Source organism: Lichenostomus cassidix, chromosome 11 (assembly GCF_008360975.1).
Source record: "Lichenostomus cassidix isolate B80296 chromosome 11, HeHo_3.0, whole genome shotgun sequence".
In the NCBI taxonomy this organism is placed as follows: domain Eukaryota; kingdom Metazoa; phylum Chordata; class Aves; order Passeriformes; family Meliphagidae; genus Lichenostomus; species Lichenostomus cassidix.
In genome coordinates this window covers 6,605,243-6,633,021 of record NC_139492.1, presented here as the reverse complement: position 1 = coordinate 6,633,021, position 27,779 = coordinate 6,605,243, and the positions used below count along the sequence as shown (strand labels likewise).

At 51.3% G+C, this 27,779-nt stretch overlaps 4 protein-coding genes across 4 annotated transcripts in view; 3 read left to right on the top strand and 1 right to left on the bottom strand.

Annotated features, from left to right (window-relative positions):
- LOC146432142 (bone morphogenetic protein 15-like) overlaps positions 1-27,779 on the bottom strand; it is a 136,571-nt gene that overhangs the window by 43,347 nt on the left and 65,445 nt on the right. The window lies entirely within an intron of this gene.
- On the top strand, positions 7,619-14,980 carry LOC146432146 (uncharacterized). The gene is made up of 3 exons (XM_085071566.1): positions 7,619-7,842; positions 10,454-10,586; positions 11,226-14,980. Exons 1-3 carry the CDS (start codon positions 7,773-7,775, stop codon positions 12,421-12,423), a joined length of 1,401 nt encoding a protein of 466 aa, XP_084927692.1. The 5' UTR covers positions 7,619-7,772; the 3' UTR covers positions 12,424-14,980.
- On the top strand, positions 18,428-19,792 carry LOC146432145 (C-C motif chemokine 14-like). The gene is made up of 3 exons (XM_085071568.1): positions 18,428-18,610; positions 18,997-19,108; positions 19,460-19,792. Exons 1-3 carry the CDS (start codon positions 18,544-18,546, stop codon positions 19,563-19,565), a joined length of 285 nt encoding a protein of 94 aa, XP_084927694.1. The 5' UTR covers positions 18,428-18,543; the 3' UTR covers positions 19,566-19,792.
- CCL17 (C-C motif chemokine ligand 17) lies at positions 22,453-24,130 on the top strand. Its single transcript, XM_085071575.1, has 3 exons — positions 22,453-22,712; positions 23,350-23,455; positions 23,796-24,130. The coding sequence occupies exons 1-3, from the start codon at positions 22,646-22,648 to the stop codon at positions 23,902-23,904; spliced, it is 282 nt and encodes a 93-aa protein (XP_084927701.1). The 5' UTR covers positions 22,453-22,645; the 3' UTR covers positions 23,905-24,130.

Below are 27,779 nucleotides of genomic sequence, written 5' to 3'. Positions count from 1 at the left end.
TTATTAACTGCGGGATGGAAGCAGCAGTTTTTAGCCTGGATGCGTCAGCCGAGGAAGCATCAACTGCCGCACGAGGGCATTGTCTGCTGCAGCCACAGGCAGAGGCTCCCGCAGCTCGGGAAACTCCGCTGGAGCCTTCCCCGGGGGCAGAGCGCGGTGCGAGCTCCTTGGGGCCAGCAGGACCCTTTCAAGAGCAGGAAAGGACAAGGAACGTGTGTCCCTTCCTCACAGCCTGTCACCTTAGGGCTGGGGGGGCACTGCAGGGCCCTGAGTGAGGGCCAGGCGGGGTAGGGTTTGTTCCTTATCAGCCATCCGGTGAGCGCCCAGGGGAAGCGGCGCATCCTTTCCCGCCGAGGGTCTTTCCTCTCGGCGGATGCCGGCCAGTGGTGGCCGGGGGGCTCACGGGGGGCATCCCTGCCCTGCACCTCTCCCAGAGAGAACCTTTGCTCCAGCACTTGCCAGTGCTACCCCATCCCTTCTGTCACAGCTCTGAGGGGTCCTCAGAGTTCTGCTCCCTGCAGTTGGGTTGGTCCCTAAATGTCACCCCGCTGGCCTGGAGAGAGTGAACCTGCAATTCTCTGGAGGCATGGGCTGGGGCTGGACAGGGAGGATGCCCGTAGGGAGGACTGTGGGCTGTGGTCCAGGTCACTGAGAGGAGACACGGACACGTCTGCTCTTTGTGCAGACAGTTAATTTTGTTTTGGCACCCAGGAATGAACAGGACTGCTTTTGCTCACAGTCCTGGTTTGACACCAGCACTGTCCTAGGGGGGGAATTGTTCACCAAAGAGCACTTTGAATCTCAGACATACCTCATCTCTGCTTTCTTCAGTGCTTCCCTGTTGCCTCCTTGTGTTGATACGAAGAATCATAGCCTGGAGCAGAAATCTCTCTTACCCTTATCTACAGCACCCTCTTTTTTAATTATCCCCAGCCAACACCAAAATGCTAATGGCTGGCATCTGTTTCTCTTTTAGGAGACAAGATAGCTGATCACAAAAATACACCCACAGCCCGAACGGCAGGTCAGCAGCCCAAGAATCTCATGCATCAGGCAGTGAGACAGGCATTCCGCTGTCATGGTTCCAGAAACAAAGCTTGGCTAAGGCAAAAGCCTGCTGCCCTGGAAACAGGCTGACTTTTTTCATCTAAATACACTGCTGAGGCAGCAGCTCCCCAGTGGGGTTATAGGTGAAACCCACAGGAGTGTGGAAGCTCTAGGCAGAGGCAGAGGGGAAGGATACACCCTGTTCTTACAACGTGGGGTGCAGAAAATCTGACATGGGAGAGGGAAGGGGTTCAGTGACTCCCTGGTCTCTCACCTGAGCCAGCAAGGCTTAAAAAGGGTTAAGCCTGGGCAGGGAGTTGCTTGCCTGGGCTTGTTTTCCTGCCCAGCCCGTGTGTGTGTTTGTTGTGCTGGCCCATGGAAGGGCTTGTTGGGTGTTGGAAGCGATGCAGGCTGCTGGGGCTGTTTGCTGCTGCCTCTGTGTATCCCTGAGCACCGGTGGGAGATCAGCGCATGCCCCTGGCTGAGGCTCAGCAGAGAGAGCCACCAGAATGAGTGGGATGACAGCTCCAGTTGGAAGGCTGTGATGTCCCATTGTGTAGGAAACTTGCTGGGATGGAAGGGCTCAGCTCAGCCCGGGTGGTGTCAGTGCCCCAGCACAGCCACATCTGTCAGGTCACAGCACTGCACATGGCAGCCCCCCTTGTTTTTGGGGCTGGCCCACAGGGGCCACCAGCCCTCATGGGGACACAGCTGGGGATCAGGCCCATGACACCGCTGGAGAGAAGTTTTGGCATCTCTCCTTCACCCACCATCACAGCTTAATGATAACCTCATGTCAAACAGTTCCCACAGCATTTACGGGAAGGCTCACAGACATCTCCTGCCTGGAGGAGATGGGAAGAGGTGAGCCTTTCTGAGAACAGAACTGCTTCTGGTAAGCTCCTTTTTTAGAGACTGCCAATATGCATGTGCAGACACGCCGGATAGAGAAGTGGGAAGAAGGGATGTGGAGAGGTGCTGACTGTGCTGGCCCATACATGCCATGGGATGGGGCCCAAGGGCTGGCTCTATGGCAGATGGGAAGTCACAGCACCCCAGGCAAAGGGCTGGGGCCAGGACCTGGCTGTTCCTGCCAGGAAGATCCTTCCACAGCTTCTCTGGATAATCTGTGCCAGGGCCTCGCCACTCTTACTGGGAAGAATTTATTCCACCTATCTAATCTAACCCTCCTCTCTGTCAGTTTGAAGCCATTCTCCCTTGTCCTGTTATTCCATGCACTTGTCCAAAGTCCCTCTCCAGCTCTCTTGTAGTCCTGTTAGTACTGGAAGGGGCTCTAAGATCTCCCTGGAACCTTCTCTTCTCCAGGCTGAACAACCCCAGCTCTCTCAGCCTGTCTCCACAGCAGACGTGCTTCAGCCCTCAGAGCATCTTGGTGGTGGCTGGACATGCTCCAGCAGCTCCACATTCCTCTTGGGCTCCAGAGCTTGGGGGACAGAACCTCTGTCTCTCTTCCATCGTGCCAGCTTCACAGAACTGTTGTCTTCAGGGCCTGCAGCTACACAGGAGGGTTGCAACATCAGGATGTCTCCCCAGCTCTGTAGGGACTTGGGCAGGAGCCAAGGGTGTGATGTGTTCAGGGAAAGTCGCTCTGGTAGAACCCCTTCATGCTCTTTCCCCTCAGCTGAAAAGCTGCCCAGGTTTCACCTCTGCCATCCAGGCATGTTTCCCCACAAGTGCCTTTGCCATCCCTTTCCCTAGGGAAGAGCTTGTTCCCGGTGGCTGCATTGCTCTGTGTGGGGGCAAGTGACTCTTCTCTGTTTAGAGAGAGCATAACCATCTTGTGCACTGAACAGCTCCGTGTTTATTTCTTTGCACACAGTATTTTCAAACAACTTCAATCTTGTTCATTGCAGCAGACAGTGCAGCCCTTGGCAGCCTCCATGGGACAGGCGCAGGATGAGTTTTCCTCAGTCCTGGCTGCTCCAGTTGCCAAGTAGAGGCACCAATTCCCACTGCAGGTATGTACCTTTCCCTGCAATGTCCCTCTGGGATCAGCCAACAGTTTGCAGCTCAGGTGTGATGCTGCCAGGGGAAGAGCTGCAGCCTGCAGCCTGCCTGCCTTGGGATGCTGACTGGTAGCTGTGGAAAACACAGAGTATCAGCATTTTGCACTGTGTGCTGCAGTCCAGATTGGTTTTCATTTATTGAGAAGGAGGAAGCCATTGTGTTCAGAGAAGTGAAAGCCAGCATGATGTTCTCTACTACTTCTGAAAACATTTCCTATGTAAAGCAGTTTCCTTAAAACACAAGCCCCGGTCTGGTCGACACTTCCAAAATTGGAGTTTTTCCGTCCCCTCTGGATACGCTGGCTGCAGACAGGTCCAGACATCTGCTCCTCATTTTCTGCTTTATCCTTAAATGTGAGAAATACAAAATCATGCCATGCCAAGCAGACTCTCTTGATTCCCTGCCATTTAATTCTCTCCCTTATTACAGTAATGGCTGAAGAGCTCTACATGAAGCACAGAGGCTTCTCCAAAGGGCATCTCCAAAGTGAGAGGCCACATTTGGCTCTAAAGAACCTTCTCCTGAGTTTGGCACTTGTGTCCTTTGGCAGGAGAGAGGAGGTTGCTGGGTCGGTTTGTGTCAGAAGAGTGGCTGAGCTGCCAACTGTGGCTAGCACAGGTTTTTCCCATGAGAATTTTCTTGTGTTTTGTAAATAAAGTTTGGATGTCATTGGAACAGTGTCCCAGTACTTGGACAGTGCAGGCCTGGCCAATCAGGCCTGGGGGAAGGCTTCTGACCAACCCATCTGGGTGACTTTTGAATACTCTATATGTATGATGAAATCAAAACAATAAAGGTCATTCCTTCTTGCCACTGAGAACTGGTGCCTTCATTACTCTGCTAGCTGCTCAACAGCGACAGCCAACCCCACTGAGATGGAGTAGTGTGAGGATGAGCTGCCACGAGGCAGCTGGGAGCCTTGTTAGAGGAAAGGGAATCCTATCATATGTCCAGAGCTGGAGTCATGTGTCAGCATATCTCCCTTGCAGCATCAACACTGGCTGGGTATTCCCAAAAGCTAAGTGCTCCTGCTGCACATCCTCCTGGGATGGAGGACAATATTGTGGGCAGCCAAGGATGCTGTCAGTACCTGTTGCCAGGCCCTGCCCTAATGTCACCAGCTCTTGAGGCCTTTGGAGCTCCTGAACATGCTTCTCATGAAGTGGAAATCATCAACATTCTCATCTGATCCACTGTGGCATCTTTCTTTTAGGTCAGATACAGGCTCCTAGCCATCACTGACTTTCCCTTTTAATTCTCAGTCTTCACCACATTTCAAGGAATACAAATCTACTATAATAGTTCTTCTTTCACAAAGAACCGAAATAGCAAAAACTTCCAGCATGGAAACTCCCTGAAGGAGGCGGGAGGTGTTCTGGGGCCATTTCCTGTTTGTTTGGGACACAGCCCACATTCTCTTTATATATTGTTTTGCATAAAAAGCTTTGCAGGATCAAAGTGCTTTTTTCCTTCAAGAGCAATTCCCCAGGCATTACTCATATATTCCCTCCACTTGTGAGGACCTTGACCCTGTGCACACCTCAGGCTGGTTGTGAACAGCCCTTTGCCTTTGGCAAAGCTGTGGTGGGTGGGAAATGCTGGAGCTGCTTTCATGTCTCTCCTGGGTAAGATGGGATCTGGCACTTTGACCTGTGGTATCTGTGGTTTGGAGCAATAAACCAAGTTCTTGTCTTGCCAGCAAGCAACCAAAGATTAGGGGATGACATCAGATCAGGCTTCTCAATGTGCCTGGTGCCTGTCACCAACATCCCCAGCAGACCTTGTTCTCCTTTTGTCTGCAGCAGAACCAGTGTTTAGGTAGCAGGACATCCATCCTGATATGAAAATGTCCTTAGAGCAGAGCAGGAACTGGAGGCAGAGAGCCCCAACTCCAGCGTGGACACTGAACTGTCTGGCATTATAGCCTTTTGTGAGTGCTCAGGGTCACACCTGGAGCAGTGCTGGAAGGCCCAGAGGTTGCAGGACCCCCCACTGGTGCCCAGTGTGTGGCCCCTCTGCCCACACTCCATGGCAGGAGCACAGGCAAATGTTTGCTCATGTTTTTCCCTTGTCCATGTTTCCAAGCCTTCCTCACTCATACTGTAGTTATATGGAGGTGGAAAAACCAACCCTCTTCCTGTTATCTACTGCTTTTTTTTTGGTGCTGTAACACCCTTCAGAAAGCCTTTAGGTGCAAAGGGTAACCTCAAGAAGCCTTCTCAGGAAGAATGGAAACAGGCTGGGATGAACTGCCCCTGGTTCCCAGTTACTGAGTTTTCTTGCTCCTTGTTCCCCTGAAGGCTGGTTGTCCCTGACTCGCAGGGTTGTACATTGCATTGCTTGGATGCTGTGATTCATCTTTATGGACTGGGATTGCTTGTGTAGGTCGCCTGCCTGCCTGTCCTTATCCTCATCACAATTTAATCTACAGGTCCAGATCTACATGAAAAACAAACTGCTACCCCCGGAAACTAAGGTGACACTAAATCAAATTGAGAGAACAAGTGCCCAGACAATTTCTACTGTAACTAAAGAAGCTAAAATCAGTTGAAGGTAAGATGAGCTCAGGGAAGTCCTGAGATCCTTCCCTGTCAGACTGACACAACACCTACGGTTTATCACTAGTTATATTAGGAATATCTCCTAGAATATGTCAGATCCTCTGTCTTTAGGTTCCTCAATGCTGCAAGACCTCAAAGCAGTGCAGTAAGGGGCTGGCACAGGTGTGCTGGAGGAGCAGAAGTGCAATGGGATGAAAGGGTGGTGTAGGAAGTAGGCTGGGAGTGACAGTGCCAGTCTTCTGCCAGCTGCAGCCCAGGTTTGTCACTACTCTTTGGAGCTGCCTGCTCCCATGGGAGCCAGTTGCTGTGCCTCTGTGTCTGCTTTTAGTGAGAACAGCAGGGCTTGCTGCTGGCTTAGGCCCTCGCTGCTGCTAGATTTGACAGCTCATGGTGTCCCACAGAGCCACACTGAGGCTGCAGCTGCCCTCCACACCCCTGCTGTGGGATTGCCTCCTACAGATGCCACCTCCAAATCGAGCTGCTGAGCTCGCAGGTAGCAAAGGGAGATCTCCAAAAGTTACCTGGTGGAGTTCTCTGCCAGCTAAAACACCTCCTGCCCAATCTGCAGAGGAAAAGCAGCTGCATTATCTGCCAGAGAGCAGTTTGTGCTATAAAACAACAACGCCTATGGCAAGTCATGCCTTTGGCAAACAAAGCACTCCCCCTCCCACTTACCTGAATGTCAGAGTCCTTCCTCAGTTTTATCTATCCCTGGCAGCAAACCCTTTGCAGAAGCAGCAGAACCTGTTTCTTCAGGGGACATGTGAGCACATGTGGGCTGTGCCATCACTTCCAGCAGCCAAGGTGCCCGATGGCTTTGGGCAATGCCACTTCCCGGAATAAAAGTTTCCTGTAAGGCTCTGTGGAACCTGAGAACCACTAACCACTGTTAGGGGAAGGGCCAGAAAACATCCCAACAGACTCGGCACGTTCTGCTCTGGCTGGATCAAACAGACTATTTCAAACCCTAATTTTTATTTTATTTCCCTGAAATGGGCTTTTTCTTCTAATACAATATAAGCAAAAGCTGATGCACTATATGGAAACCTGGGGATTTTCTCTTTTGAAAACAAAAATCCCACTGGAACTGTTGGAATTTCCCACAGCATGGAGATGCCGGATTTCTACCAGCCCTAAGAAAACTTCAGGCAAAAAGATTTTGGGGGCAGTCACAGGACCAGTCTTGATCTTATCTTCAGTTGAGGGAATTGGCAGGGGGAAATGGTTCTGTTTTCTGGGACCTGAGATGAAAGAGAAAGTAAAGATGCAGGATGTGGCTGCAGGGTTGGTATGTCCGCTTCCAACCTGGCTTGGAGCTGGGGCTGGAATGCCCCTGGAGAGCCTGGTTCTGACAGAGCTGGGGGTCTCGTCATCCTACTCTCAGCATCAGCAAGACCCTGATGTCCGAGCCCCTGTGTGTATGGAAAATCTGGCTGTAACAGCGAGCACACGCTGCAGGCAGCACGGCCAGGGCACAGGAGCTGCCTGCAGAGTCCCTGGGTCCCTGCTCACCCCTCTCTTCGGTGATGCTCCTCAGAGGCAGCCTGGCCTGAGATCCAAGTGTGGCTGATGAACTCATAATCCTGATTACCAAATTCCGTCTCTTTTGGCCTAATGACTGCTGTTTTAAGATGGCTGCCAAAAAGAAAGGGAATAACTGCTTTTGCATTTCGGGTAATTAATGAGCTTACTGAGCAGCGGGGAGCTGCAGTTGGAGGTGGGGAGAGCTTTACAAGCCTAAGGACAGCGATGCCTTGGCACAGGCCAAGGGACACACTGGTGGGAGAGGAGGATGGAGCAGCCAACCCCTAAAAGTCCCTGCATGAATAATTGGCCGAGCATTCTGGGGCTGCTCCGCGTGGGCTAAGAAAACCTGGGGAATTCCAGGAGCCATCCAGCTCCACAGCAGTCGCTATTCCCTCCCCTGTTCCTGTTCCCTCCGCCTCCCTGTCGTCACCCTGGACACGTGTGAGGGGAGCTGAATAACAACTAAAGCTCCATCTCGGTGGCGCTTCATAATCCTGGAATGAACGGCGGCAGCTGTGTTGCTCCGGAGGATGCAATAAGCAGCCGGGAGTGGGAAATACTGCCAGTAATCCCTCCCTGCCTGCCTTTCCTTCTGCCGACCACGGGAACATGAAGGCTGTTTCTCTCCAGATGCTGCTGCTCCTGCTGTGGGCCTTGTGCCTGCTGACCCTGGCTGGAGGTGAGCCGCAGCTCCCCTTGTCCCCCTCCTTCTCCAGGGAACAGCCATCTTCATGAGGGGATGGTGATGGGGCCGGGAAAGGGGGAAGGTGACACTGGATCAGGCTGTAGGGACCTCTGTGGGATGCGGGAGATCTCCTAGCAGGATCAGGCCGGGTTTGGGAAGCGGGGTGGGGGGGGAAAAGCCTATGGCAGCAATCCTGGCGGCAAGGCCATCCGAGCAGCGCCGTGAGGGCTTTTGTCGTTCCTGAGGGCAGATGGGGAGAGTGTCCGAGAGACTTTCTGATAATCTGTATTACAAAAAAAAAAAAGCATAATGTACTTGTTTGCCCCTTTTTTCATATCCATGAAGGAATGGCAGGGACACTGCTGCCTGGTGTGTCTGAGGAGACTGCACCCTGTCCTGAAGGTGCTGGTGCTGCCATCACTGTGGGCCAGGGGGGCTGTCACTGCAATATGTGTGTGTACAAGTGGGAAACGCTCTCCTGTTCTCTGGATAGAGATCTCTGTGTGCTCGGGGTGGTGCTGAGCGGGGTCAGAGCAGCAGGAGGTGCTGGGCTTGGTGGTGGTGGCCTGTGGCACTGGTCAGTGATCACTGCCCAAGGCAGCACTTCAGCACAGTGTACTGGGCTGTCACCCAGGCCCTCAGCACGGCGGGCAAGGCTGGACATTGCCCAGGACCAAGGGGTGATCTATTCCCACGATGGGAAGGGAGAGGGGCGAAGAGCCCCTGAGATCTGCGTCCTGCTGGCACCAGACGGAGGAGTGAGGACAGCACGGGCAGCTGGGGATGGAGCTTCTGCCTCCTCACACCTCTGGGCAGGTTCTCCAGGGATGGCCTGAGGAAGGTGGGCAACAGGGACGCTGGGCAGCGTACCCTGCTCTGGGAACCTGCTGCCTGCTTGGCACTGCCTGACTCTGCTCTCCCGTGGCCAAACATCCATTGTCCCTACAGTGAGGAAATCGGGCTGGCTCTGCTGGAAGGCTGGTGGTGCTCCCCAGCCAGGGTCTTTTGAGGAACTGTACTGAAAACTAGGTACCAATGGCTTTTAAGAGCAGTGGTCCTGTGGATAAACTTTTAGATCCCTTTGGCAAAGATTCAGAGGTGGCTCAGAGAAGTGGGGTTGTGTGCCCCAGGAGGAGGGCTCCATGCTCCCTTTGGCACCCCTCAGTCCGTGGAAAGTTTTTCCAAGCTCCTCCAATCTGGAAAAACCCACCAGGAGTTCAGGCAAATGCAAGTTATTTGCATTGGTGGCAATAATTGTAAAATCAGTTCAGGGTTCTCAGAGGAACAGGGCCTTTGGGAGCAGTCAGGGATGGCTCCCTGCCGTGCACATCCCCACCTGCCCACAGGGACAATGTGGCCCTCTTGTCACTGTGCCTGTTTTGATGAACTGTACTTTTGAGTGGAGGACACCAGCAGAATACCCTCTGGGTAATGAGAATTAATTTGGGAAGTCAGCTGCCCCTGAGCAGGGAATTCTTGACCCTAAAGTGCCACAGAAGACATTACTGCATGAAAAAAGTTTCGCTTTAACTTGACAGACACCTAGAGGTGGAAATTGGCTTATGTAGAGGGGTGTTTGCTTGGGATTTCTTTGCATACAGAGATTTCCCCAGTAAATGGGTCAAATGATTCAGAGTGCTCCTGTAGTGATGCTCATTCTGGTACCTGGATCATTCCTACCTGAACTGCATAAAATTCACCACATTCACTTGGGGATCAGAGGCAACATTTTGTAAGAGACAGCCTGATTGAAACCAGATGCCAGTTTCTTTCTTCACAGGGGCCCCAGATAAATCAGGGCTTGTTTTTGTAACTCTTGCCCCCAAGGGATGTCAGGAACGAGTTTGCAGGATGTGTTGTGCATGTGTTGTGGGAGACTGGAGGTAGATGCATCATGAAGGGTCCCCAGTGGTGTGACTGGCTTTGCCCCTTGAAGGGGTCAAGTGGAGTTTTATTTTTACACTTTGCAAACTGAAAACCGTTATTTTCTAGTCGAGGTGGAAAAGATGTGTTTGGGGGAGCTGAGCTGCTGAGATACCTGTGGGAGTGAAGCATCTTCCACCAAAAGGTTCTTTCTCTGAGCCCAGGTGGCATTCAGAGACTGTGTACCAGCAGGATGCTCACCTGGAGGGGAACGCCCACAGGAGGATGAGATAAGGAGAGGGCAGAGCACCCTGCCCACTGGTGTGCATCTCCTGCACCAAGAGCCCTCTGGTGAGGGTTGGAGCAGCTCTTTGGGGGATGAAGAAATGTGTCTTCTGGGCATTGTGCTGAGGCCAGTCCTCCTGGGACCAAAGGGGAGAAGACCTGCAAGTCCAGGGGCTTCCACATCCTGCAGGACAAGCTGAAACACTGTCCCAAAAGCCTACAATTTTCACAGTGCTTTTTTTTCTCAGTTTTCTGGGTATCTTATCATGTGTGTGGGTGCTACAAACAAATTTGGCTTTGTCTTCATCAGGATCTGTCTTCATCTCCATGTAGCAGGGTTTGGAAACTTTTGTGGCAAGCTTTGGACTCCTGCCTGGAGAAGGGGGAAGAGAAAGTGCTGGTTTTGAGAGTGCCTAATAAAAAGCCAGCACTTAAAAGGTTGAAATTTTTATTTCAGGGCAACCCAAAGCACCTGTGAAGTGTTCAATAGTGTGCACAAATTATATATCTGAGGAAGTGGGGAAGCGGATCAGGACCAAGATCAGGAGCTACCGTGAGACCGAACGGGACTGCAGAAAAAAAGCCACCATGTAAGTGCTGCTCCACTTCCAAGTGGGATCAGGGTTAAATGGGAACTGAGGGATGTACTTAGTAGAACAGGGCAGAGGCATCATGCAGGGAGAGAGCTTACTTGTTTCTCTGAAAGCAGGTATTTTGTCTGAAGACAGATTCGGACTTGTGTGCTTGTCTGGAAATGGGAAAAGCTCAATTTTTTCGTTGGGATAATTGTTGTTTTCCTCTTACGCTGAAGTTGAAACATCATTGACACCATTTTATTGCAGCCCAGGGGGTGGCTCCAAAGTGAAGCCGCTGGGCTGACCTTGGAAAGTCTCACATCACTCAGTAAATCAGAGGGTTTTGCCTTCAGGCATGTGTGCCCCGGGGAAGCTGAGGCCAGTGGAGCTTTCTGCCCTGAGTGCAGGAGGGGAATGCTGTGTCCAAGCAGGACAATGCTTTTGAAAGGGTAAAAACTTCTTAGGGGAAAACCCTTTACCAATGAATCATGTTCAGCTGCTACTCATTCAGTCAGATATCAGAGGCACCTGCCCTTCCTGAAATAAATCATCCAGACAACACTTGGTCTTTGCTATCTACACACCTTCCCCATAGCTCTGATAACCTGAACCAGTGTTTTCTTTGTTCAGTGAGTGATCCCTTTTTATTTTCAGATTTATTACTCTGAAGGCCAAGGAGATTTGTGCAGATCCAGAAGCAGGGTGGGTGAAGGAGATCATGAAGGAGCTGCGCCAGAAAAACGCCACAGTGTCCCCACTTCCACGTGATGCCACCTCACCAGGAGAACCTGGTAGTATTGAGAGGCAAGTTGGTCTTCCAAATGTGGCTCCATCTCTAGCCACTACTCCAACTAGTTTCTTCCAAGGGACTGGAACAGCAGCTGGGGAGAGAATAAATGCTCCTGCTGCAGGGACAGAGGTGTCCAGCAAGTCCCCACTGGGCAGGAAGGAGCCCACCCAGCTCCCTGCAGGATCCACCCCCCTGATACAGGAAGAGGCTGCACGGTCCGAGGTCACTCCAGAAGCAAAGAGAGAGTCCTTAAATTCTCCTGCATCTTCAACAACTGTTGCAGCAGGTGTGGACTTCAGCCATCCCACCCCACATCCCACAGTTCCTGTGCATGGCTTTTCCAGCACGCTGGGATCTGTGGAGGGACCTATAGGACATACTGCAAATGTTATGGCTCATGTTCAAGACATGATTTCTTCTAACTCAAATTCAGACCTGATGGCTGCTCCTAAAGGATCACACCAACCTGTACTTTCTACAAGTGGGTCCCTGGGCCCTGCAAGTGCCAGAGCCAGCACACCAGACACTGCTTCCAGCAGTTCTAGATCAAATCTCCCCTCCATCCAGGATAGTATGGAGACAACAACTGTCACGGAGACAACAACTGTCACAGAGACAGCACCACAGACTACTTCATTTTCTGCTCTAAGCTCCACCACTGCCATAGACAAAGCTGCTTCTGTCCATACCAACAGGGTTGTTGGTCCCTCTGCACATGTGTTTGGTACTAGAACATTTGATTATTCACCACCTGTAGGAAAGCAAGAGCCTTCAGACACAGAAATTTTTACTCACCACGCATTCTCAAGCCAAGCCAGAGTGCAGATAATCACAGTCAGGCCAAAAAATCCGCCTCTGCCCAGCTTCTTGTCAGGGTCTCAAATGCACTTTGTCATCCCGGTTTCTGTGGTATGTGGACTCATGGCTAGCAGTGTTGTTCTTGTATGGCTGTATCTGAAATTTGGGGTCAAACCAGAAGACATGTCAAGAGAAATGGTACAGGGCTTGCTCTACCATCAGGCAGGACATCAAGACAATGCCTATCCCATGGAAGTAATCTGAATGCTTAATGGTATGGACATTTCTGGCCTCAAATCTGTGTGTTGCTGCAGAAAAGTTTTTCATGGTGAACTGGTGACCAATAGGAAGCAAGCCTGGGAATAAAAATCACAGAGAAAACTGATTTTTTTTTTTTTTCCAGAGCAGAATGTCCAACAATATATCTACTTCATCGTTGACCAATCACAGTGTTCTGGAAATAAGGGAGACACTTCTTTTCTACTGGTACTGTTGTGTACAAAGACTGTGGCTGTTCTATTGCTCTTGGTGGCTCTTTGCCAGGTGATGTGATTGTCCAAGTTGCTGTTGGGAATTTTTCTGTGGTTCATTGTGGTCCAGCCAAGAAGCCACTCACTCACCCACACTGTTGGACTTGAGCTCAGCTGCCTTGAGCAATCTTAACACCAAACCCACACAATTTGCACTTAAACTCTCTGCTGCTTCTTTCTTTGCACTTCAGGTCTCTGCTCTGTCAGACTAAGACTGAAGCTGGTGGCCAGCTGGGTCTTGGTTCTCCTTGGGCTGGTTGAATTTACTGTCATAATTTTTTCTTGCTGGAGACACGAGGGATAGCCCAGCTTTTCAGGAGGTGACCAACACTGCATCTGATCAGGGGGCTGAAGATCAGTGCTACAGATCTCACTTTCAGAGAAGCTGGCAACCCACAGTCTGTCTCCTCCTTGAAATCAGGCCCTTCCTTTAGCAGCTGTGGGCATTTCTTGCAGATGAATTCTGAGAGCTGGTTCTTGGCAAATCAATGCAATGAAACCCTTCTGCCAGCTGATGTGCCCTGTGTCCAGCTACATCCAGCACTAGGGCAGGATAATGCTGATGAATCTTTTCAAATGGGAGAAAACAAGAAGTCACCCAATAATTTTGCTATCCCTGTGTTATCATTGGAACATTTTTGCTATTCTCTGCAAGCACAAAACCCAGGAAATGCTCTTGGAAGAGCTAAATGCAATTCTGGATTTAATCATGCAGGAATTACTCTACCACATCAGACATAACATCCTTTTGATCCCATTTTCTCTCTAGAAATAAGCACATTTGCTGATCCACCAAAAAAAAAAAAAAGCACAAAATGCTTGTTCAGTCCTACATTTCAGCCACATTTTAGTTTTTCCATTTTGGATAGCACTGATCACCAGGCTATGAAAGCACTGTAACAGAGCCAGGCTTTTTTTAACCCCTAATTGATTTTGACTTTTACGTATCCTGTTGTACATAAGTCTTACGTTTTATCTGTGGTCAGGGGCTGAAAGCTCTTATTAAACTTTGACTCCAGGATGAATTCTGCTGGAGTGTGCAAAGGTCTTCATGCTATGATGCTTTGTAACTAGATACATATCAAGAGTCAGATCCTAACCAATGTCAGTGGATCAGATCCCTAAGTATAAATATGCATGCAGAAAATGAAAGGAAAAACATCATAAGCAAGATCATAAAAAATGATGGGCCAGCTGTAAAGCAGAGCTCAAGGAATGTGGCTTGTTAGATGTGTCAGACTGCACCTTCAGGGCATCCATCCAGCCCTGCAGGTGGAGAGGACAGACTACAACTGTGTTTGTTTTCTGCCATCACACATCTCTTCTCCCTTTTGTTGACTTGAGAGAGGGGAGCCAGGGATTCATCTTGGCTTTTGCAAGTATGGAATGCAATCAGATTAATTGTAGTAATGAATTTGAAGGGAGATCCTTCCTTGTACAGCAGCCCAGCTGTGGAACTCTGGTTGGTGTTGATTTTCCTAGAGGCTAAATCTGGGGCTGTCAGTGCCACCTCCCCATGCACCCCACTTGTGCACAGCTGGAATTTGTGAGGCGATGTACTGTGGCATTATTTTTATATGAAACACTAAAAACATTATTTTTGTAAAAAAGTTTTATAGCTTTTTGAATGTATGTTATGTTCTGTCCGAGCTGCTTGGAATGGAGACCTTTTTGGCAGCACTGGAAAACACTGTGCCTTGTCTGTTTTGTTGCTGGTCTCAGATGGTTTGTGCATGTCCGTGGGAGCTGGATCACTCTCCAGGCCCTTCAGCAAATGGAGTGGACACTAGTCTGGCTGCAGGTGAAGTCCTTGTCTTGGAGCAATGCTGGGGACATGGCTGTGCACCAGTCAGATCACTTGGAGTCACACCAGCCTTTGAAAGCACACTACTTGCAGCTCCACCACCAGCTCCCACCGTCTTCCAGCTGCCGTGATTCCACTGGGACTCATCAGGAGGAGCTGCTTCTCCAGGCTGGCCCTGTCCTTGTGCTCTCCCTGCTCCCCTCTCCTGTCCCTTGGCTGCTTGCAGGCAGGGTGCTGGCACCCTCACAGGGGACAGGTAAAACCCAGCAGAGGGGGACACTGCTGTTCCTCCCTCTGTGATGGCAGTCTGGGAGGGAGGATGGAGCCTGTGGGTGTCACCCATTTCTGAGGGTTAAAATACCACTTGCTGTAGAGCACAGTGACTGTTACAAGCTCCGGTTCATTTGTATATTGAGTGTGTGCATGAGATATGAGCTGTACATTTTTATAGAAATATAAGTAATAAAGTCATCATGTTAAAAACTTTCATCCTCAGAGGACTGAGCCCTGAGCTGGATTACCAAGCCTGGTCTCTGCAGGGATGCAGAGATGAACGTCTATGACTGAGGACTGTGGAGGGCATCACAGCATCCCCAAGAGATGGCAAAGCTGGCACAAGTGGATGTGGCCAGGCTATTGCTCCATCTCCTTTAAGGGATTTTTTGGTCTTGCAAATATTTGCAGTTTCTATCTTACTAAAGCAATAGAGAAAATAAACAGCTGGGGTTTTGGTTTGTTTATGCAAAGCTGTGGCCAGCAGCTCAGAGACAACAAATGTTGATCTCCAAGTGTGTTCTGTAAGGAGGCAAGAGGGCAAGGGCTGAGATAGGACCTCTCCCACCCCAGCCAGGGCTTGGGCTGCCATTGTGTGATCCTCTCTGGTGCTGGAGAGGAGAGGTGGGAAAGGCAGCTCAATGAACGGGTTAGTTCCCAGGGGTTTGCCTGGAGGGGGGAGCTGGCAGGAGCAAGAGGGTCAGGGATGAGCATCTCCCCTGAATTCTAGAAGCATTCAGTCCACGACCAAAGCCTGTGCCCTTCTAGGAAGACACAGAAGTCAATGAAAGTTTCCTGCTGATGAGTCACCAGGCCAGAAATGGTCGGTGATAGGGGATAAAGGAACTCTAAGGAAACGAAAGCACATTTTAAAAAATTTCGTTTCTTTGTGTTGTGGAGAAGGCCAGTGAGGAAGTAGGCAGTGCAAACACTCCAGGCCTGACAGGATGAATCATTTCCGATCATTTCTGACAGGCAGAGCTGGCGCCGTCGGGGCTGTTCGGGGGCTGCTCCTCTGGAGCTTTTGAGCTCTGGAGCTCCTGCCCTGTGGGTGGCACACCCTCCCTGCCTTTGCTGGTTTCAGTGTCTGGCAGTGCAGGGAAAGACCTTGTGTTCCTCCACACACCTTCCCCTGTTTCTCCTGGAGCTCCATGGGCTGCCTCAGGGGCAGAGTTTGGTCCAGGGGATAACTGATGCCAGGTCTGTTCTGCTCAGGGGGGATGAGGGTTGCATTCTGCACCTGGTGTGAAAGATGTGTCCTGCCCTGAGGGTTCCCCACAGCCCAAAGGAGAGGGGGGACCCACGGTCATGGAGTGCCCTTTCTCAGCCCTTGTTATCCCACATCTTCTGTTTCCAACTCCACAACATCACCATGTCATTAGCAGCTGTTTTGATTGACCTTGTGAGAAGGAGTAGTCACAGGAGCTCCCTGAGAACCCAGGTCCATCCTTCACTTAACCCTGACGTAGCTGATTGACCTCATTGGGTAAAAATGGAAGAATGCCTCATTTTCAGGTGTTTGAGAAACTGACATCAGCTCCATGTTGTTATCTTCCTTAGCAAGATAAGGCCACTTCCAGTTTCTGATGTGGGTGCATTCACCCTGCCACTACTTGGCCATGGCTGTGAGGGTTTCCTGCCTGCCCACAGTCCCTGTGGATGAGGTTTCCCAGTGAGGCAGTGCAGACAGAACCCTGGGGAAAGGCTCCTGGACACAGCCTTCCTGCAGTTCCCGTGTCTCATGACTCTGGGCAGAACTTCCCGCTCAGGATGCATCTCAGATTACTGGTTTACAGTACTTGTCAGTCCCCAGTGTCTCTCTGTTGGAAGCAGAATTTGGAAGAGATTTTCATTTTTCTAATTTTAGAGTGTCTTTCCATGCTGTAGGACCTGGCACAGTTGTACCTGGAATCACAGGGACTTCAGGAAGGAAGAAGAGAATTGCCTATGGTTTGTGATTGTGTCCTGAGTCAATCAGGGCTTCAACATGGAGCTGGGGAGACCCTGGAGTGAGCACCCTAGAGAAGTGTGGATGGGCTTTACCCTCAGAAAGCTGAGGGTTTAATAAAACAAGGACATCTCATATTGTAAATGGGGAAAGCTCAAAGTGACTGAGTAGAACAGAAGAAAACAGGGAAAACTTATTCCAAACCCTCTCATTGCCTTCTTGAGGACAGGTTTCAGGCACTGGCTGATGCCCAGGTGATGTTCAGCCCCCTTTCACCTCCTTGGCAGCCCAGCTGCTCCTGCAGTGCCTTCCCAAGTGCACAGGGTCTGTGGTTGTGTTTTCCAGCACAGCTGGGAGTGCTCAGTCACCCACTGAGACCCCAAATTCCAGCATGGGGCTGTTCTGCCCAACTCCTTCATCCCCTCACTGGCAGCATTGCTGGCAAAGGCTGCACCTGACATGTCCCATCAGCTTCCCTCCTCCTGCTCTTCTTGCAGAATAACAAGGATGCTGTTTATTTTTTATGTAAACAAGCAAATTCTTCAGAGTCCATTCAAATGGAGGGGAAATTTGGACCAGCAGTGGGGCTTTCCCGTGCTTATTAGTTAATGTCTGCACCGCAGCTTTTCCCTTTCCAAAGTGTCACAGAACACACACCAAAAGGTCTCCAGGGATTTGTGAGTCATCTGGCTTCAAATCCTGAGAAAGGGGAAGCTGAGCATCCTGGGCTAGGTCTTCTGCCAGAAAAGGAAGCACAGATCTGCAGAAGCTTCTTGAGGTCCTTTCCATCCAGAGCAGTGGATGTAGAGCCTTCATCAGCAGAAGATGTGTCTGACTGAAGCTGGGCTTGGCAAGAACTGGGAATGACCGGAGCAGTTCTCAACACTGGGTGGTTTTTCTCCCAAGATTTAAAAAAACAAAACGTGGGAGAGAGATGACAGTCCCAAGCACAATGTCCTGCTCCAGAGAGTGGCAGAGAGGTGAAGAAGGGCTTGAGGTCGCCCCTGGGATAGTTCACAGGGGTGAGGGGGGACTTTGGTGCCAGGGGATCTGCATGGGACCCCCTGCTCTGTGCATCCACTTAGAGTCTGGATAAAAATAGGGAAAGGTGAAAAACGTGTCAGAGCTGAGCATGACTGACAAAGACCTGCAGAAAGGCTCCTTACACCTTCAGAAGGTCTGAGGAAGGGGGAGGACTGTCCCTGAGGTTAACACAGAGAGGCTGACTCCATTTCAGCAGGTCCCTGCTCGATCTGGGATGCTTCAAGCCTGTGGAGGGAGGAAGATGAAGGAAAGACACCCAAACACTTTGAACAGCAAGTTTTCCATCAATTCCCCTCAGCCTCAGCAGTCACTGTGCTCCTGTTTAATGCTTTCCAGGAATTCACAAGCTATCCAGCCATCCCCACCACATTTGTGTTGGCTCTGGGGCTGAAAAGTGGCCTTGGATGGAACACTGAGCTTTTCTATGCCTTTTCTATGGCCATGAATCCCCTCTCTGAAGGCTTGGGAGCTCTTGAGTTTACGTCTGGACAGAGGAGGATTTTACTTCCCTCGTGGGAAGTGTGTGGGTGAATACAGAAGCTGACACAATCCATTTAGTCTTTCCAGGTAGTGTTCATCTGTAACCCCAGTGATCCCATGTGACATGGAAATCCCCATGGGCAATGAAGCAGTAGCTATTACTTGAATTTGGTTCAATTTTTTGGAAGATAACGGGGGAGGGGTAGAGAGGATAAATTGCAGCACCTCCTTGCCTGAGCACAGAGTTGAGCTCCTCCAAAGAGGCAGAGCAGCATCCTGCAAGGAGCATTCCTCCCAGAGCCACCATGCTCACTGCAAGGACAGTCCTGCTGCTTGTGGTGCTCTTCACCCTCTCCCCATGCTCTGATGCAGGTAAAGAACCTCATGGGCCACCACTCCTGGTTGGGACTTGGGATCACCCTGTTGGAGTGGTCAGGAAAGAAACCCCAGTGAGGAGCAGGGATGGTGCTGCTGGCAGGAGGAGCAGCCCCTGGCAAGGGCAGAGCAGCACATCGTGGGGAAAGAAGGATGGAGGCAGCTCCTGGGGCTGGGTGGCTTTGGCAGAGCTGCTCCAGGGCTGGGTGATAACCTGGAGCATCCTTCTGCCCCAGGAATGGAGGAGGAAGGCACTGGGGCTCTTCATGGCAGAATTAGTAGAGCTTGGGGGTTGTTGTGTTCATCACTCTTGTCATGGGGGAAGCTGCTGAAGACAGGCTGCTTTCCAGAGTCAGCATTCACTATTTCTCTGTCTTTTCCAGCCCCTTACTCTCCGTCTGAGTGCTGCTTTGACTACGTAAAGCGCCCTCTCCGGCTGGCCAACCTCTTAGATTTCTACTCCACTGCCGGGGAATGTTTTTCCCCAGCAATTGTGTAAGTCCTGCTAATTTCCCTACTGTTGTGCTGTCTCCTGGGCCACCACAGGTTTCATCTGCTCCATTTGGGGACAGGACAGGGACAGGTCTGCATAACATCCCTGATCTTCTAACATGAAGAGGGGAGGACGTGACTGTCTGGGCGCTTCTACAAGGCGATCACAGTTCCTGAAGGCTCTGCATGAGCCCTAGAGGTGCAGGATGAGCTGCTTGTAGGACACCAAGTACCCAGGGACAGAGCACAGGGACAAAGGGAAAGGAGGAGATGTGCAGGGAAGGGAGGATGGCATGGGCATGAGTGGGATTATAGCTGCCATTCCTCACCAAGCTTCACCTTTAATCTTGGCAGGTTTGAGACCCGGGAAGGACACAAGATCTGTGCAAACCCAAAAGATAAATGGGTGAAGAGAGCAGTTGGGAAGCTTCAAGAAAATAAAGGACTTCGTGTCCCATGATGTAGAATGGGTGCTCTGGTTGAGGCTACCCAACATCCTGGTGGGAAGAAAGGCTTGCAGTTATCCTCCCAGAAGGAGTTACAGATGTTCCAGCTGCTGGGAGAGGGCACTGACTCCCCAGAGCCCTGCTCCACATCCTCAGCTGGGCAGCAGCTCCTGGAATGCTGCTGGCCCCTCCAGCACCTGCCTGCTGATCACAGACACAAAATAAAGTTTACTTCATGTGATATTGGAGAGTGGTGTCCTTTCTTCTCCCAGCCCCACAACTGTGCTGCTTGCCAGTAGGAGCTGGCCAGGGGACTGGGGTGGGGTGAGGGCTCTTCCCAATGGATCTCACAGGGGCAGGCAGGGAGGGGGATGAATGGGACTTCAAGAGGACCCAAAAAGGGCTGAAGATTCCTCTGAGGGTTTTTAGGTGCAGAACTGCCATGAGTTTTGGGTTTAGATGTTTCAGCCTGTCCTGCATGCTGCCCTGTGCAGGAGCACAGTCTATACTTGTGCCCAGGCCCGTGCTGCCTCTGAGCTGGGCTGCAGAGGAAGGGTTTCTCTGCAGAGCTCCCCAGGCAGGCAGGACAGACAGGGGATGCTGAATCAGCCAAGGGATTCCTGCACATACAGCCCTGGAAATGTTCCCCTGCCAGGGGCCACGGGGAGCTCAGCAGGGATTCCTGCCAGGGCTTTGGGGTGGGAAGGAGAATTGGAAAGGCAACACTGGGAAAAGTTGTGGGTTGAGGTAAAGACAGTTAAATAAATGAAGCAAAAGCTGGCACACAAGCAAAGTAAAATAAGGGATTCATTCACTCCTTCTCACTGGTGGGCAAGTGTTCAGCCATGGGGAGCAGAGCAGGACTCCCTCACGTGTAACAGTCACCTGGGAAGACAAATGCTGCAACTCTGGATGTTCCCCCACTTCCTCCTTCTTTCCCTGTGGCAGTTCAGTAAGGGGAAAAAAAAGGAGAAGTAACCAAAAGTGAAACCCAGCAAAACACCCCAAGTGATAAAAAAAAATTCACTTGCCGCCAGCCAGATGATGCTCAGTCAGTCCCTGAGTGGCAGCCACCCTGAGAGCCCTGCTGCCAGCAGTCCCAGCTCCTGGGGAAGGGGATTTTGGCTGCAGCAGCTCCAGGAATGCTTTCACAGCAGAGGCAAAACCCACCCAGAGCTGAGGGATGACTCTGAAGGGTCTGGAACCTGAGGTCTCACAGGGACCAGGAAGGTGAAGGACTCTCGGTGATTTTGCCCCAGGAGAGGCTTCAGCCGGAAAAAACCTCTTAAACTGTTGCCTTTCCACTTCAGGAGTCCTCAGCCCAGGGAGCCACACTGTTTGCTAGGACTTGGTGCCCTCTCCTGACAGCTGTGGCTCGGCTGCAGCACAGACCTCAGAGCTCCAGCCCGGAGAGGCAGGTCCAGCCCAAATTTATCCTGTGTAGTTCATGTTCTCTGTTAAAGGATTAACTTTTGTGATTAGGCACTCAAACCCCGAAGCATTTTATGATTCAGAGAGTATTTCCCATCTCTACATTGCTTTTTTTGTCCATGCCTATCCATTTAAATTTCTAAAGTAGGGTTTTTCCTTCCTATCCATTTTAATTTCCAAGGTTGGGTTTTTCCTCAATCAAAAAATTTATATTCAATTATTGGTTACGGTGAGCTTGCAGGTGGTTTGGACACCCATAAAATCCTGTGCAGAGTCTGTACCCCCTCTTCTCTCCACTGTGTCAGGCATTTTCTCGCTGCAGAGCTCTTGCCTGGGGACAGTGGCATTAGAATCCAGTGGGGCTGTGCCCAGCTCTCTGTGTAGCCACCCTGCCCCATGCAAGGCCACCAGACCCCATGTCCTGCAGCCCATTTCTTCTAAACCAAAGTTTTCAGCACATTTGATCAGTTTCCTTCTCCTTTCTCCTTTCAGAGAAGTTGTGCAGACATGAGATAATCTTCAAAGAAGTCCATTTCCACCTTTCTTCCCCTCTGAGAAGCCTTGGATTGCCTCATCCCCCAGGCCACAGCCTGGTCCCCTCCTGTGCTTCCACTCAGCATCATTCTCTGTGGGTTCCCATCAGGATCTCACTCCCTCCTCACACAGCTGCATCAGCCTTCCCAGGGAGCAGATCCCTGCATGGAAGCTGGGCTGATGTCCACCAGTGCTCTGTGGTGCTGCCACTGGGATCTGTGCCACCTGCCCCTCCTCTCTGGAGTCTGGGATGATTCTTTTGGGGCTGTGGTAGGATCTGTCCCTTCTCCCTGCAGAAATCCCTGTCTGTGCACTGATGGCCACAAGACTCCATGCCCCTGAATCTCTCATTTCAGTCTTAGTGCTGGTGTGGGCGGCAGAGGCAACACTTGGGCTCAGAACTGTGATTAGACCCAGACTCTCCTCAGACACCCCAATGCCACTGCCCCATTTCTTCCCCTGCTATAAAGTCTGCTGAACCCACCAAAAGCATCTCTGACACGCCCTGCTCTGGGATCCCCCCTGGATTGAGCCAGTGTGGCTTCTTCTGCCTGACATCCTATTATCCCATCCCATCCCATCCCATCCCATCCCATCCCATCCCATCCCATCCCATCCCATCCCAGAGTGTTTCTGTCCCTAACCCAGTGCCCTCAGTCTGTCCCAGGTGGCTGGGGAGGTTGGTTTGGAGAGGACTAATTAATCACTTGCCTTTGACAATGTGAGCAAACCAATTAAACCCATCCTGCTCAGGGACTGTGGGTTGTCTCTCCTGTTAGAAACAAACAGATGAGCACTGGACTTGATGTTCTGGCTGTATGGGAAGATTGGTTTAATTTGCTTTCAGTTCCGCCAAAGTCTCCTTGAAGCTCCTTGCCACGTCATGGCTCTTCCATTGAAAGCAGAACTGCTCCTCAAACCTTTCCACCCGTCGCTGGATGGGTCCCAAAAATAAACGACAGAAACCCCCTTGTCCCTGGGAAGAGGCTTCTTAGAATGTCTCAAATTTCTGGAAATGCAGCCCAAGTGGGCGGTGGGCAGAGGATAAATAACGGCACAGTGAGAGCCAAAGCCACAGCACAAGGCAGGGCGGCACAGAGGACAAAGGAAGAGCCACCACACAGCCACCATGCTCCCTGCAAGGACCATCCTGATGCTCACCCTGCTCCTCACCTTCTCCCTGCACCATGCCACAGGTAAGGAACTTCATGGGCCACTGGGGCTGCAGGCTGGGGCTCTGAGCCCCCACTGGGGATGTCCTGTTGGGGAGGTCAGGCAGGAAACCCCAGCAGGGAGCAGGAATGGTGCTGCTGACAGGAGGAGCATCCGCCTGGTCAGGGCAGGGCAGCACATCCCGGGGTGCAGGGATGGATGGAGAAAATGCTGGGTGGTGTTAGCAAAGCCAGACCTGGGGAGAGGCTGCAGGAGCTTGCAGGAGACTCTGGCAGTCATTCCCCAAGTCTCAGCTGGGTGAGAAAGTGGTTGGAGGGAGGGAGAACTTGCATCTGTTTGGAGCCTTCCAAAACACCCTGCAAGTTGTGCCCCTTCCTTGGAAACCCCCAAACCTCATCTCCAGACTGAGCACCCCAGTCTTACCGTGTGCTCTGGGGCTGCAGCAATTCGGGCTGTGAGGTGCCAGGTCCCAGCCTGTCCCACTCCCCACCGCTGTCCACATCCCAGTCCTGTGCTGGCTGTCCTGAATGGTGACAAACCCCCGTCACAGGAAGCTGCAGGAGCTGCTGAGAAGCTCCACAGCCTCCATGCTGTATTCCAGATCCTGTGGTGCCGTTGTCTGGTGATGCAATTTGTAACATCCCCCCCTTCCCTCCACAGCCCACTTTGCACCTGTGGAATGCTGCTTTGAATATGCAGAGAAACCCATCCGACGCCCTCAGAGGTTCTATGAGACATCCAAAGACTGCCCCAAGCCTGCAGTTGTGTGAGTATCCCAGGGTTTGCTTCTCACTGCAGATCTGGAGCAGCTCCCCCATCCCATCCTGCCCCACAGACAGCTCAGTCCCAGCCGGGGGGGCTGTGGTAGGAAAGCAGCTTGGGGAGTGGGAAAAGGGGGGAAAAAGTAGGTTTTAGTGCTTTCTGCTCATGTCAGTGGTCTGGGAAGACTCAGACACAATCAACCCAAGGAGGGCACAGGCTGCTGGACTTTGCTCCAAGCCTCAATCCAGGATGGGGCTGCACAGAGGGAGAGGAGAAATAGTGCATAGGAAGGGAATGGCTCACGGTTCATGTTTTCACTCTTTTTCCTCATTTTCTCACTGCAGGATTGTGGCTGCCAGTGGTGATGAGATTTGCGCTGACCCCAACAGGTCTTGGGTGAAGAAAACCATGAAACGGCTTCAAAAGGAAAAATTAAATCCATCCACCATCTGACTTGCCTATCCAGCCCTCCTGTCTGTGGAGGAATCCAACAGTGCTGGCAGCTCTTCTCCAAAGGGTGTTGTGGCAGTGTCACTGCAGGAGAAGCCATCCTGTACTGTGGCAGGATCAGGTGTCACAGTGCCATGGACCAGCCAGCCACCGAGCTCCTCCAGCTCTCACTGCCCTGCCAAAACGTGCCAGTGCAGCAAATATTTATAATAAAGACTCATTGCCTCAAGTTGCTGTTTGAATTTCTCCTGATTCTCCAGCCCAAGCAGCAGATCCTACAAGGCACCCCAAGGCATACTGCAACAAAAAAAACCCCTTTGCCAAAAGCTTGTTTTTCTCCAGGAGCAAACTGCCTGGTCACAGTGTGCTTCACTGGGAATGTGCTAGTGGAGCCAGGCCTTGACCCACAGGTCCAGGACCCACAGGTGAGGTTACCCTCACCCCTAGGCAGGGCTGTACATCCTCACAGCATGCTTGCAGCCCCACGGGCTTTGCAGGAGCTCCAGATTTAAGGGGAGGGTTTTGCGAGAAGGTATTAATCTACCCCACCCTTAATACCTTACCAGCTTCCCAATGTGCTGGTGGCCACTGCAAAATATCCAAGGGACATGAGAAAGAATGTCCACAGTGCCAGGAGGGTGAGGACACAACCCCTTCAGGTGGGCAGAGGGGTTCTGGCTGCCTGTCCCTCTGCAAGGCCAGGGAAGGGTGGGAGCAGCATGGGATCTGAGATATTAACACCAGGCTGTTGGTTCATCTTCTAATGGGAGAGGTGCAAACATACATGGGAAAACCTTAGAAAGGTGAATGCAAAGAATGTGGCAAATGATGTGGCAAATGCAAAGAATGTGGCAAATGATGGAGCCTGAAGCTCCATCCATGTTTTATGCTCACTGTTAGAAAACACTGCAGAGCTGTATTTTCTAGGACACTGAATGGCAGAGGAAAATCATCCCTAATGCCATTTTTTCCCGTGAGCCATAAGCACCGTGGGATGAAGCAGTGGTGGAAAGCAGAAGCAGAATCAGATGCTGGGGGACAAACCCTCTGACAGAGGGGACACGAGCAGCCTTCCCTGGCGAGCGGAGACTGACAAAGCACACAGCTCCACACTGGCTCTTGCACATGGATGTGTATTTTAATAAAAAATAATTCTGTCAATATACAGCAGAATGTCGATTTCTTTACCATATTTCCAGTATATTTTCATAGGCTTTTTCTCAGTTAAAATCCACCCCCCCGACCCCTTTTTTTTTTTGAAGTTTTCATGCGAAGCGTCAGATAACTTAATTCACAAATACTAAGCGTAGACTGAACCAATGTGCACAGTTTGTGTAATGTCCATGTAGCCAATGTTGTACCAAAGAGGTGACACTCCCTCCCGAAGGCGATGAGAAGCCTGGAGTGGCACAGGGAGCTGTGCCCAGCGGCAGCTGCTCCTCCAGGGCTGCCGGGAAACCTGTAGAGACCACGCACCCCGTGCTCCAGCTGAGCATTTCATACCTGAGTTTTGAGCAACCAGCAGGAGAGAAGAGTTCACTGTGTGCTGGGCAGGTCCTGGGCTTGCACTGCTGTGTGTGAGAGCTTCTGGGGCTGCAGCCTCCTCCTGCCTCCCCAGCTGCACAAGCAGGACTGAGAGACACAATCCCAATCCAACGCTGGTGCAGAGTCCTTGGTCTGGAAGTCACCATACTTGTGTTTTTCAAATTTTTTTTAAATCCGGATTATCCCCAGAGCTGCTGCTGCTTCTCCTTTCTCCAAGCTTGAGCCTGGGAGAAGCCCAGCCTACAAAAATCCCTCTGTGATTTCTTCTGGAGGAAGGATGCAGCTAAAGTCCTCCCAAGCAAAAAGGTCCTAGCACACATCTGGACCCAAGTAGAGTGACCAGAGAAAAGGTGTCTGCCTGGCCTGGGGATGTTCAGCAAGGAGCAGAGGTTTGCATGGGCTCCAGGAATGTTTCTGTGGTGATGAGTGTAAATTCCACAGGGGACTTGTGGGCTTCCTGTGAGCAGGAGTTAAGCCTCCCTCTTAGAAATAAAAGAGCTGGCAGGACATGTGCTCCTCAAGCCTGGATGCTCCCCTGGCTTGCTGGGCACTGCTACAGCTCCAGCTGCAGCCTCTGAGCTCTGGTTTGGGATGTGGGGAGAGGGACAGACACGCCAGGTTCACTCATCCATCACCTGCCACCTCTTGTTGCAGGGAGGGATGGTGGAGAGCAGCTCGTGCTGTGTACAGAAGAGGCCTCCAGGCTCTCACCTCCTCCCTTTTCCTCCCCAGTCTGCTGTAGTTCCTCCCACACAGCCCCAGCCATGCTTCCTCCAGCTCTCTGCCCTACACAGCAGACGGGACAAGGCTCACAGACAGCTCTGGCTCTAAGAGCTGCAGGACTGCAGTTCCCTCCATCACTCATCCCTCTGGGACAGAAGGGTCCCAGCAGCACCCAGCATGTCCCCTGGCATGTCCCCAAGTCCTTCTGCAGAAACACCTTGGTACAGCTGGAGACAGAACACTTGCTCTCTACAAGAGACACTCTCTCTCCCTAACCCACCACTCAGGCTGCTCTCACACCTGCAGGGCTGGAAAGAAGGAGTTCCTTCTGCAAAGGGAACTCCTGGGTGGGCCAGAACCACCTTTTCATGGAATGTGTTCCTTCTCCCAGGCTGTGCCCAGGACTGGAGCCTGAGGCACTTCTCTCCACTTGCTGCCATGGGCAGTTCAAGTCCTGCACTGCTTTTTCATGGGAAGAACTTCCTGATCCCACGTGGTGCACCACACAGCTTCATGGCACTGACACACTGCTCTACAGCCTGGCTGCCACAGGTCACCTTCTCAATCCATCCCACAACAGCAGAACTCTGAAACTTGTGTCTAAGCAACATGTGCTATGTGTTAACACAGACAGATATCAAAACATAGCTGCAATCCAGCCTGGTTTGCTTTGCTGAAGGAGGAGATGGTTCATCATCCCTGATACCCAAGGTGGAAAACTATATATTCAATCCCCAGAACTAGTTCCAGCAGCTCTGGTTGCTCCAGTTTTTCAAGGCAGCCTCAAGAACAAAGCTATTTAAAGAATGATGAAGATGCCTTAATAAAACGTGAAAAACAAGGACAAAGCTTGAGGACAGGTTGAGATGTCACTGTAAAAAAACAGAAGGAAGGATATGGGAAGATCCTAGGTGTAGGTAAGCATGAGGGATGATTCTCCCAGAGGGGCCCATTCTCTGTGCCAGCCACAGCTGCATCTCCTGGTGTCCAAATCCAGTCGGCAGCAGCACAGCAAGGACCCACCAGGATGCTGGACACAGAAACAGGCTGAACACACATCTTTCACCACACATCTTTCACACATCCCAAGGCAACGAGCTCCAGCTGTGGTTCACATGGGGCTGAGGGAGAGCATCCACTGGACAACCTCCCCTTAACAGCTGGATGCTGTGTATTATCCAGTGCTTCACTGGGAGTTCCTCTCCATTCTGCTGGCCACACACAAGAGATGAATTCCTAACAGACCCCAAAAGAATGGCAGAAGTGCTGCAGCCAGCCCAGCTGCAGGCTGATGGGATCCTCTATGGTGGCAAAAAGGGACAGTCACATATGGGCTACCCCTTCAGGCCAGCAGGGCAGAACAAGCCAGGGAAGGGCAGCTGGAGTTGCCATGTCAATGACTGACACAGACATGAGCCACAGAGCAGCTCCCACAGCACCCAGAAATGGGAAACCAGCAGCTTCTCCTACAGGCACCACAGTCACTTACATGGCTTTACTGAAGGACTCTTGGAAGCAGTGAGCAGGTTGTTGAGGCACTTGGAATAACAAATCCCAAATAATTTTTATAAAAGTAATTTTTGAATTGCCATGTAGCTTCTGGTGTACAG

Excerpts from the sequence above, each read along its gene's own strand:
- LOC146432146 (XM_085071566.1), top strand. The coding sequence starts at position 7,773 with ATGAAGGCTGTTTCTCTCCAGATGCTGCTGCTCCTGCTGTGGGCCTTG. Across the intron at positions 7,843-10,453 it reads CCTGCTGACCCTGGCTGGAG|GGCAACCCAAAGCACCTGTG; the intron begins GTGAGCCGCAGC and ends TTTTTATTTCAG. Across the intron at positions 10,587-11,225 it reads TGCAGAAAAAAAGCCACCAT|ATTTATTACTCTGAAGGCCA; the intron begins GTAAGTGCTGCT and ends TTTTATTTTCAG.
- LOC146432145 (XM_085071568.1), top strand. The coding sequence starts at position 18,544 with ATGCTCACTGCAAGGACAGTCCTGCTGCTTGTGGTGCTCTTCACCCTC. Across the intron at positions 18,611-18,996 it reads CTCCCCATGCTCTGATGCAG|CCCCTTACTCTCCGTCTGAG; the intron begins GTAAAGAACCTC and ends TGTCTTTTCCAG. Across the intron at positions 19,109-19,459 it reads TGTTTTTCCCCAGCAATTGT|GTTTGAGACCCGGGAAGGAC; the intron begins GTAAGTCCTGCT and ends TAATCTTGGCAG.
- CCL17 (XM_085071575.1), top strand. The coding sequence starts at position 22,646 with ATGCTCCCTGCAAGGACCATCCTGATGCTCACCCTGCTCCTCACCTTC. Across the intron at positions 22,713-23,349 it reads CTCCCTGCACCATGCCACAG|CCCACTTTGCACCTGTGGAA; the intron begins GTAAGGAACTTC and ends TTCCCTCCACAG. Across the intron at positions 23,456-23,795 it reads TGCCCCAAGCCTGCAGTTGT|GATTGTGGCTGCCAGTGGTG; the intron begins GTGAGTATCCCA and ends TTCTCACTGCAG.